Genomic DNA, 12,017 nt, shown 5'->3' on the forward strand with positions numbered 1-12,017 from the left:
TGAGTGTGGTCTTTCTACTTTGTTCTTTTTAAAGAACATTTGGTTGTTCTGGGTCTCATGCATTTCCATACAGATTTAGGATCAGTTTGGTTAAAAAAAAAAAAAAAAGAGGGGCGCCTGGGTGGCTCAGTGGGTTAAGCCGCTGCCTTCGGCTCAGGTCATGATCCCAGGTCCTGGGTTCAAGCCCCACATCGGGCTTTCTCCTCAGCGGGGAGCCTGCTTCCTCCTCTCTCTCTGCCTGCCTCTCTGCCTACTTGTGATTTCTCTCTGTCAAATAAATAAATAAAATCTTTAAAAAAAAAAAAAAAAAGAAAAGGTTACCATGGGATTTTGATAGGGATTACCTTGAATCTTGTAGACCAATTTGGATGTATTTCCATCTTAATAGTATTAAGTCTTTCAGTTCATGAATGTAAAATAACTTTCCATTTATTTAAATGTTGAATTTCTTTCAATAGTGTTTTGGAATTTTTATTGTACAAATCTTGTACTTCTTTTAAATTTATTTCGAAGTAGCTAAGTCTTTTTAATGCTATTATAAATTGTTTTCTTAACTCCATTTCTGGGTTTTTTATTGCTGGTGTATAGAAGTAGAACTGATTAGTGTATGCTGGTCTTATATCCTACAACTTTGCAAGATTTGTTTATTCTAGTAGTTTTTAAATGGATTCCTTAGGATTTTCTATGTACAAGATGATATTGTAAATGGAGATAGTTTTACTTCATTCTTTTCAATCTGGGTCCTTTTTATTTGTTTATCTTGCCTAACTGCCCTGACCAGAACTTCTAGAACAATGTTGAATAGAAACTGTAGCCATAGAGCTTCCTTGTCTTATTCCTAATGTTCCAGGGTAAGCCTCTAAGGTAAACCACTAAGCATGACATTGGCTGCAGGTTTTTGTATCTGTCCTTTATCAGGTTGAGAAGTTCCCTTTTATTCCTAGTTTGTTGAGTGTTTTTATCGTGAAGGAGTATTGTGTTTTTCTCAAATGATTTTTCTGAAGTAAATAACTTTAAAAATAACCATTTTCTCTGTTTCTTTTTTCTCTACAGAAATTGACTTGCATACCAAATGTGTGGTGGATGTAGATGCAAACAAGGTTATACTTAGTCCTGTAAATACTAATCTTTCCAAAGGAGATGCCCGGTAAGTTAAGAAACAGTATTATGTTCAATGGATTTCTAAATGACTGAAAACCACAATGGCTACTAAGCTGAGTTCAGCTTAGGAGATAACAAATGCTTTCATTACTGTGTAGAGATAGAACTGTCGAGTCAAAGAGGTGAGGTCTGTAATATGGAATGACTAAGTGCCAGAACAAGTGTTGTAGATAGCAATTGTATCAGAAGCTCAGAGGAGAGAGCTTTAGGTTAGAAGGTGGAGTAACTGAGGAAGCCTTCTTGAAGAAGACAGTACCAGCTAGAAGATTATTAGTAAGATGTAGATGGGAAAAAGTAGGGTAGAAGAGAAGACCTTTAGGTTGTTTCTCAGTTTTGGTTGTTTTTACTTCTGCTGCTTCGAATCCTTTTAGAGCCCATTTCAGGTGCTCCTTCCTCCTCGGGGCATTCCTCCATTTTCAGGATTCCCTTCCTCTAAATCCCCTGTAAACTGTGGTCTGTATTACCTAACTGAATTAATATGCATTGTATTGGATTGCTGCTTATGGCTCTAAAGTGGATTTTAAGGTCTTGGAGGGAAGAGCCTCTCTGTCAGGGGTTGAAGATGAATCACTTCTGGATTTGGATGATAGTATGAACAAAAGGAAGGGCCAGAAAGTGTGAAGAAAGCGAATTTGGGGAAGAAACCAGAGATTCTTTTGTTTTTCCTCAGCAAGCGCAGGGGAGTTAATTTAATCAAACAGGCTAGGTTCAGATTACAGAAGACCTTGAAAGCCGATAAGGGAATTTGACCTATATTTTTATGGTAAGATGTCATCTTTGACAAGTTTTTTAACATGGTTAAGGGAGTGGATTAGGAAAAGTCAGTTGGCCGTGTAGAGAGAATGGTTACAACTGGGGAAAGACTGGCTTTTTAAAGAGACCAGCTTGATTTCAGAGATGTTTTTCTACTGACCCTGGAAGTAAATTACACAAATTAGAGAGACAGTACCTTCCATGGTGCTTTGTATGAAGTAGATACTTAAACTTGTAGAGACAATGTTGTGTATGGAAATACATATAGAAGGCACTCCATAAATGTTGTTTCAGGTTGAATCATTGAGTTGAAAGGGTGTTAGACTTGGAGTCAGAAAATCTTAAATCAAACCCCTACTTATCTATGTTGTTTTTAAGTAGTAGCTTCTAAACTAGTAGCTGGTTATTTTTAACTTTTTGAGTCTTATCTGTATGGTATATGCCTTACCAATCTCAAAGAAGTGTTTTCTGAAGATGAAATTATTGTTAAAATGTTTTGTAAAGTGCTCTGTAATTGTTTGGACTTACCGTCTTTGATGTAGAGCTATTTCATAAATATCACTAGGTTATGGGTACTATCAGATATGAAGTTATTAGAGTGTAAAGGGTGTAGATGTGTCAAAAGTAATGCTAGGATTTTGAGCTTGCTGATTGAATGATCTATTGTTCTGAGTATTAACTGAAATTACTAATATTGGAGGCTGTTTATTGCTCTTGGAATTTTAATTCTGGAGATTGTTGCTTTATTTGGAGATGGGTTACCTCTGGAAAACTTGGAGGCAATATCCTTCCGTAGGACGATTGTAGGCTTTACCTGTTGACTGACTTGGATTCAAATTCTGGCTTTGCCACTTGGTAGTGTGGTTACCTACCTGTGTTCCTTATTTATAAAGTGTTTCAGTTTTCTAAGTTTTATATTGCTGCATAACAAGTTATCTTTAGAAGCTTATTGGCTTAAGGCAATAGTGATCATTTATTATCTCATGGTCTCTGTGGGCCTGGAATTCAGACAGGGATGGCTTGTCTCTGCCTCATGCTGTCTGGGGCATAGCTAGAAGACTTGAAGATGGGGATTGGAATCATCTGGAGAAGGGTGGGTCACCCAGATCTGGTGGTTGATGCTGCTTGTTGGCTGGAGGTGTAGCTGAGGCAGTAGGCAGAATACCTGCTCACCATCTGGCAGGTTCCAAGGGCAGGTGTCTTGAGAGAGCAAGAAAGCCGGGTGAAAGTAGCATTGCCTTTTATGTCCTAACCTTGGGAGTCACCCAGTATCTTCTTGTCATCTTTTCTTACTCAAGGCTGATCTAAAGCTCTAAACAATTTCCAGAAGAGAAAATATAGGTTCATCTGTAATGGAGGAGCATCAGTGTCACATAAGAAAAGCCTTTGGGGTGGGATATGTGTTATTATGGCTGCCCTTGGAAAATACAATCTGCCACAAGTGTGTGATAGTATCTACCTGATAAAGTTGTTGTGAGAATAAAATGACAACGTGAAAGCTGAAAAATATATTTTCTTTCCTTTTGAGGTCTTTAAATCTCAGGGGTATGTGAAAGAATTAAATAGCTGTTCTTGGTTCTATAGAGTATCTTGGATAGCTCTTTTTTCCATATGCTGCAGATACAAATAGAATATCATTCAGTGCTGTACAGGGTTCAATAAAAAACTTTAAAAAATTACAACTTCCAATAAGGTTGGTATGTTGTGGGTTTTGATGAAGTAAAGTTAAGCACAGATTTTTAAAAAACAGCTTTTATAGAGTGAAGTGTATTTAGCTTGATGAATTTTCATAAGTTGAACATAACTCCTGTAAGTGGCACCCAGATAAAAAAACCAAGAACATTGCTGGGGTCCTTGCCTGGCTCATTTGGAAAAACATGTAACTCTTGATCTCTGGGTTGTGAGTTCAAGCCCCACATTGGGTGTAGACGTTACTAAAAAATATAAATAGACTTAAAAAAAAAAAAAGAACATTGTTAGTATAATAAAAGATTGCCTTTTGAGAAGTGCTTTTCCTTTTAATATGCTATCAAGGTGAAAAGAGAAAATAGAAATTTTGGAATGTAGCAGTCCAGTGGTACAGGTTGGCTTCATTAAATGTGAAGAAAAATTGGAAGAAAACACAAATTAAAACTATTTTATATGATATGAGGTTAATTACAGTCTAGTTTGTAGGATGACTAATCCATAAAACAAGTTATGTTTTATAGGAGCTATATAACGAGAGAGTTAAGAATTTAGAGTTAACATGTAAGTGATTTGAGTCATTTTAAATTAGTAGTCTCGGGACTCCTGGGTGGCTTAGTTGGTTAAGCGGCTGCCTTTGGCTCAGGTCATGATCCCGGCGACCTGGGATCAAGTCCCACATCGGGCTCCTTGCTCAGCAGGGAGCCTGCTTCGCCCTCTACCTCTGCCTGCCACTCTGTCTGCCTGTGCTCGAGCTCTCTCTCTCTCTCTGACTAATAAATAAATAAAATCTTTAAAAAAAAAATTAGTAGTCAGAAAAGCTAAAATTAAGATTTTTTCTTTAAAAGCTATAAAATCCATGCTTCTAGAATAGTATCCAATTAATCTAAAACCATGACTAATTTTATATGTGTACTTACAACTCAAGTTAGTATACTTTGAAAGTGGACATATGTACATTTAAAATAATGGTTTATATATTTTTCTGATTAATTTTGTATTAATTTCTGACAGTTTCATGATTTGATGTTTGTGCTTATTAAAACTAATAGGAGCCATGGTTAAATGAGTGGGTAAACCATTTCTAGTTTAATAGCTTAATCATGAGGATTTGGGAAACATTTCTTGCTCTGCTATATATGGAATTCCAAAACTGTTCTGAAAAATAAGATGCTTAAAAATCAGAAAACTGGTAACACAAGGCTAAGAGATTAAGAATCCTGACTTTGGAGCCAAAAATCTTGGATTGAATATCACTTTCACCACTTAACCATGTATGCTATGGAGCAGGTTACTTAATTGTCCTCTGCCTCAGTTTATTCATTGGTAAAGAGGAGATGATAATAGTACCTTTCTGTAGGTTGTTATGACAATTAAAACAAGTTAAAATATGTAAAATGGCAGTGCCTGGTATACAATAAACCTTATATAAATGTTAGTTATTACTTTAAATATTACTATTAGAAATGGGTTGTATTTGTGATGTTTGGTAAGCTGTAATATACTTTCATAAAGGAAGTAAAAATTTTTAAACCAAAATACATTCAGTTCAATACTAGAGTGTGCATACTTATCAAAAAATTATCTGGTTCTAGGAGTGCCTGGATGGCTCAGTTGTTTGGATGTCCGACTATTGATTTCTTCATAACTGGTGCTGGTTTCAGGGTCATGAGATTGAGCCCACTGTTGGGCTCTGCCATGAGTTCAGAACCTGCTTAAGATTCTCTCCCTCTCCCTCAGCCCCTCCTTCCCAACCCCCCACCCCACATGTCCTCTCTCAAAAATAAAAAAAATTTAAAAATAAGAAAAATTAGTTCTGTAAAAATTTCAGCTTTACAAAGTTAAAAACTTAATTTTATGTTTGCCCCAAGTTGATGGGGGCTCTTAAGGAATAACATGCCATATGTTAGAGAGCTATGACCCCTAATTTGATGTTTACAGTGAATAAAATATCACCTGACTTGGGAAACCAGGTCAAAACATTGATTTAGCATAGGGTGAGAACAAAGGGACATTTTATCAAATAGGGAAAAGATTAAGGACAAAGTCTATTTTAAGAAACTCTGGTCAAATGCTTCAGACTGATAGACTTGCATCCACCAGATCCATCTTTTTCTTACGTGTGGAGTACTAGCTACACACTCCTAGGTTTACTGTATATTTCCTTCTGTTGTAACACACCGCTTAGACTACTAGTACAATTTTATGTCTTTTTGAAATTACTTTTTTGCCCTGCATCAGTTTAGTTTTCCAGATTGGTCCTTGGGATTTTTCAGATCTTCATCAGTGACATGTTTACAAATTATCTTTTAGGGCTAAGAAATGACCAATTCATTCATTCATTCTATTTTTAGTAGATTTTTGCAAGTGTAATTCTCAACATTGGAATCTTTGCATTTAGGAGCACTTTAAGTCCCTTTTGTAACTAGTTATAAGTAATACCATGGTATAGAACAGCCCCCCCCCTTTAAAGTTTATTTATATAAGTAATCTCCGCACCCAGCATGGAGCTTGAACTCACAACCCCAAGATCAAGAGTCGCACACTCTTGGAACTGAGTCAGCCAGGTGTCCCTAGAACAGTCCCCTTTTAAATAGCTGAGTAAATATTTAAGCCTTATTTTGTTTGAATTAAAACAAACTCTTAAAACTTGTTAAACTTTTATCCTGTAATAAATGTTAATGTTAGTTAGCCTGTCACCATCATAAGGCAAAATAGTTTCTTAGGCTAACGTTTATCTTCTGCCTTTTGCCTTATTCCCTCCCTCCTCTGCCCACAAAACAGGCCTTTCCTGCTAACTCTGGCTCAAGTTAATTGAAATCCTAATATTGGGGTTTTTTTTTTAATACTAATATTGTTTTAAAAGGAAGTAAGGTGTGATTTCTGGTGGAGAGTGGCGGCTCCCATTTTATGAAGCAGTTGTGTTATAAAAGTTATATGTAGGTGAATTTGGAAATGGGAATGCATTTTCCCATAGGAACTGATAGTTATTTCTAGTAAAAATGGTGTTCTATTAAAAAATTGACTAGTTTGGCCCACAACTCATGGAATCACACCTTTTATATTTTAGTATGCAGCAGGGGTGCTTCATGGCCACTTCCCATTTTGTCACATGTGATTATATTTATTTATAAAAGATTTTATTTGTTTATTTTTTTAGGGAGAGCGAGAGAGGGAGCCAGTGAGCCAAGGGAAGGGCAAAGGGAGAGGGAGAGAATCCCAGGCAGACTCCTTCCTGAGCATGGAGCCCATTGGTTGTGGGGCCAATCTCAGGACCCTGAGACAATGGCCTGAGCTGAAACCAAGAGTTGGATGCTTAACTGCCTGAGCCACTCAGGCACCCCTCTCACATGTAATTTTTAAAAAGATGTGTACTCTAGAGTAGCGATTGAATAAAATTCATAATTTTTCCTCCTTATCAAGGACATCCTGAAGTGAGAAAAGTCTTTTTCCTTTTTTGGCTCTGGGTGTGTTGGCAGTGAAGAATGTAATGACTATGGGGCGCCTGGGTGGCTCAGTGGGTTAAGAATGTAATGACTACTAGTAACCAGTAGACTTTGGTGTCACTGTGCCAAAAGTGCCAGTTCTTTTAGCCGCCATTGTTTTTGCACCATGAGGGCTAGTATCAGCATAGTGAAAAAGGCAAATATCAGTATTATTCTGAAAGTAGTTGTTACCTCAAGAACCGTGTTGTCTTACCACACAACAATTTAAGAATCAGATTTAGGCATTAATTCAGACTCTAAAAACTGGATTGATGTCTTTGGTTTATTTATTTTTAAATTACTTTATTGAAATGTAAAAAATATGCTATATAATTCACCCCCTTTGAAGTGAACAGTTCAGTGGTTTTTATTATATTTAGAGTTGTACAGCCAGCATCATGATCCAATTTTATGACATTTTAATCATTCTGTTACTCAACTTTCTGTCTCTATAGATTTGTGATTTGCCAATTTTGACATTTCATATAAATGAAATAATACAGCACATGGTCTTCTGTGATTGGTTTCTTTTACTTAGCATAATGTGTTTGAGGTTTATCCAAGTCCCATTTATCAGTACTACATTCTTTTTATGGTGGAATAATATTTCGTTGTATTCTCTTTGGTTTATCCATTCATCATCTGATGGATATTTGGGTTTTTTTTCCACATTTTGGATATTATGAGTAATGCCGCTGTGAACGTTTGTGTTGGTCTTTGTGTGGACATATGTTTTCATTTCTCTTAGGTAGATATCTTGAAGTGGAATTGTTGGGTCATATAGTAACTCCATGCTTAACATTTTGAGGAACTGCCAGACTTTCCCAAGGCAGCTGCACCATTTTACATTCCCACCAGCAGTGTATGCAGATTCCAATTTCTTAAGCTTTTAAGGAACTCTTCATTTACTGAAAAGGAAGAAATGGTGGTGACTCTGGCTAATTGGAGAGTGCATACCCTGCCCGAAGGCATTCAAATTACAGCTAAAAAGCAAAACAAAACATTGTGCTGTCCAAACAAAACAGGTCTTGGCCAGGTTCAGCCCTTGGCTGCTGATTTGGAACCCCAGGTTCTAGTATACTTTTCTACTGAGCCATACTTCTTGACAGGTTTTTAAAAATCGAGCATATTTTAAAAAATAATAGTATGCAAAGGGGTTTAAAGAATAAAACACTTTATGTTTTAACCTAAACACTTTTATGTTAGCTGATCGGGTTAATAAACCTTTACCAGCACAATTTAAGCCTTCTGTGAACTTCCAGCTTTAATCCCTTTCCTCTCTGCCAGTTAACCACTTTTCTGAAGTTGGTTTTTTTATCTTTCCCTTGTATTTCTTTATATTTTCAATATATTTTGGTATATAAATATATATATTTATTTGTAAATTGTTTGCATACCACTATGTGTAAGCAAGTGAATTTTTTCAAGTAAAAGGTCAATTATGTTACTTAAAGATCGACTACTTAGATTAATGCCTGATATTTATTAATTTATTTAAAGCATGGGGACAGGACCTGTGAGCAGGAAAAGCTGCCTAATGCCTGATTCTTAAAAGCTAAAGAAGAAAAGTGTTAATAGGCACTTAAAAAAAAAAATCCCGAGTTCATCTTGGGGAGGAAAGCTAAATGTTGGTATTTTACCAAATATCCTGTTCCTCCTTTCTTCCTTCTGAAAAAACCAACCCAGAACAAAAGCTTTTCTTTCCTCATCTGTTGTTTGTAGTGACTTCCCAGCAAGAGAAGCAGTGAAATTGTTTTAGTGTCCTTCCAACTCTTTGAGGAGACTATGGATCACTGAGTTGTGTGCACCGAGAGGTGCTGCTTTAAACACCAGAACTGAAACCTAAAAGGGAAGGAAATTCTCAGGAAAAATTGCATTGTTCTGTCCCTAGGTCCATTAATCCACTTTCGTCTTTAGTTCTGTGTTTTCTGTTATTTGTGAGTGTGTGTGTAACAGGATAAGAGTTAATACATTGACTTGGGAGTCTCTCTTATAATTCTTTTTCACCCTGCCCCACCAACTGTAAGATTTGAAGGTGAGAGTTTTCTGCAGGAGAAAACATTTGAGAGTTGGACTTCAAGACCTTAATGAATCTGAACACTGATTTCTTTGGTATTATGTGAGGTGACCTGTTCTTTAGTACATGTAGGAAAGTCTCTTCAACATGGATGGAACTAGCCATAAATGGCACCAGATATGCAGAGTTTTTCTGTTTTATAGTAAAGCTGTGGTGCTTCCCTCTTTTTCCCATATGATCATGTTTAACCTAAAGTTTAATTGATACATATGAAGATGATAACTGCCAGTGTAGTGATAATAATATCTGAGATGTTGATCTCAACCAGTACTGGTAAGGTCATTAAAGTTCTTTTTATTCCTTCTTATTTTATACTAGACATCAGGTTCGTCAAGTCATTAATAATTAACATGAGCAAAGCATGCTCAGGCCCTTCTTTGGAGGTTCGTAGTACTCTGATCCTGGTAAAAGAATGAATATATGCAGATATATTCAAATATGCAGAGTTTAGTGAGGCTGACACATGCACATACATTTCTCTTGCAAATGTACTGAGTAATGCTGCCTAGGGGAGGGCCTAATGCCGCTAACTGCTTTGAAATATCAGAAGTCATTTTCAGAGTAATTCCTTGTTAGTGGAAGGCATCATTAGGTCATATTAGATAATGACTTTTAAAATTTCTCTACTGCTATATGGATACTAATTTAAGTAAAGATTTTAATTGAAGGAAGTCATGCAAAATGTAATTATGGTATGTACAATAGACCTGTTTGTTCTCTCTGCTGTGAAATGACTTGAGTGAGGCTAATAATTCTGCCCAAATAAAATTTACTCTTCTGGAGAACAGTATGTGGTATGTTTTAATTTCATAAAGAGGCTCTTCCTTGGGGGAGCCTGTCTACCCTGAGTATGTCAGAGTAAAGAGGGGGAAGCATTGTTCAGTGTACTCAGAAATTTTAGATGATTTTCCCCCCTTAAAAAATACAATGACCATTGAGTGTATAAATCTTGTACTACTTTTGAATATAGTTGTGAAAATGAATCACAGAAACTCTTAAAAGCTAAAAAGATAATAAAAGATTATATTCATGTCTTTGTATGGTTAACGGTAGTAAATAATCAAATAACAATAAATGTGTGTTTTTCCATGTTTACCAGGAAAGGCTAGTAGAGTGCCAAAATGAACTGTGTGATTGTTAGTAAACCTGTCTGAACGAAAATTAGATTATCGTAGTAGAGTTGGTGATATTTTAGCGTTGTCATTGGCTATATCAATATTATCTCATTCTTTTATTAGTATAGCAATATGAAGAAATAAACTTTTTTCTTTAAATACCAGAATAGAGAGTCTCTGTCACTGAGCCCGAAATACTACTTATTTACTGGCATTTGATACAATGAGGACTCAGTGTTACTGGGCATGATTAGTTACTAGATTAAGTTATTTATTATTTTTTTAAAGATTTTATCTATTTATTTGACAGAGAGAGAGAGAGAGATCACAAGTAGGCAGAGAGGCTGGCAGAGGGTGAGGGGGAAGCAGGCTCCCTGTTGGGCAGAGAGCCTAATTCGGGGCTCGATCCCAGACCCTGGGATCATGACCTGAGCCGAGGGCAGAGGCTTAACCCACTGAGCCACCCAGGTGCCCCTAGATTAAGTTAAGGTTAATAGGAGGGGCGCCTGGGTAGTTTGGCTGGTTAAGCATCTCCCTTTGGCTCAGGTCATGATCCCAGGGTCCTGGGATTGATCTCTGTGTTGGACACCTTGCTCGGTCTGCTATTTCCTTTCCCATATGTGGCTCCCCTACTCTTGCTCATGCTCCCCCTCTCTCTTCCTTTTTCCCTCTCTCACCCTCTCACCTCTCGGTCTCTCAGATAAATAAAACCTTTTTAAAAAACTTACAGTAATAGGAATTGAATGTTTTGAATTTACCCAGAATTCTGGATTCAGCATAAAATTATGAGATAATATATGGTATATTAGGTATCTAACTTCAAATAAAGTTTAGGTAAAACTATCAAGTTGTACCTATTGAGGTGTTTAAAATTGTTTTTTTGTTTGGCAGTGCTTTTTTTTTTTTAAGGGTTCTTTGTCTCAATATCTAGTGTAGGAGTTGTTGCTAATACAAACTAGATATTGTGTAAGAATCTAGACTTCTCTTTTAAAGAGAAGGTAGCAGTGCTCCCTGAGGAAGTGTCACATGAGAGACCACTCTAACCCCAAAAAATTGCTGTATCACAGTACCTTAGGAATCTTTATGATCCGTTCAACAGTTGAACATAAGCTCTTTGCCAGGTATCAAGCTAAGAATTAGGATAATCTTTATTAATCCTTAGTTCCATTACATTGTGGTCAAATTATTTTTAGCACAGAATGTCTGTAAACATACTAGTAGAACAAAAAACAAAGCAAAACAGAAAACTGAAGAGTAGAGAAGTTGAATTAGTCTCTTGTGGACTTTGTAAGGTTAGATTTTTGCAGAGTCAGATTTGAAATAATTCTATTGTGTACTTTTGAGCATTGTGCATTTTTTTAATGAGAGTGATATTTAGCTAACATGAAAAATGATTTCTTTTGCAAATTAGTAGCTTAGGGTTCTTTTTTTTTTTGTAGCTTAGGGTTCTGGAGCCCTTTTTCCTTCTTCCTAAGTTTGTTAAAAGAGTGTCTTATATCATGGTGAATTTTACTTTTGCTTTACTTTGATCAAATCTCATTTATATGTATTTATAATTAAATAAAAATTTCAATGGATTGGGTCCTAATTAAGAGCAATGATGAATTTTTATCTTCCTGTTTTGGCCTATATATGAAACAAGTCAATTATCCTTTGTTTTACATTTAGGAAAACAGAAATAGAATTTACATAAAGATCATTGAGTAAGTAAAAATTGCATTTGCCATTTAATTTTTAAAA

At 36.1% G+C, this 12,017-nt stretch overlaps 1 protein-coding gene across 2 annotated transcripts in view; it reads left to right on the forward strand.

Moving 5' to 3' along the window:
- Positions 1–12,017, forward strand: part of KIF13B (kinesin family member 13B) — a 204,187-nt gene that overhangs the window by 16,286 nt on the left and 175,884 nt on the right. For both annotated transcript variants that reach the window (XM_047717469.1, XM_047717470.1), the window contains exon 2: positions 1,054–1,147. In XM_047717469.1, the coding sequence (XP_047573425.1) occupies positions 1,054–1,147 (94 nt within the window). The remainder of the gene's footprint in view (positions 1–1,053; positions 1,148–12,017) is intronic.

This window comes from Lutra lutra, chromosome 2 (genome assembly GCF_902655055.1).
Source record: "Lutra lutra chromosome 2, mLutLut1.2, whole genome shotgun sequence".
NCBI lineage: Eukaryota > Metazoa > Chordata > Mammalia > Carnivora > Mustelidae > Lutra > Lutra lutra.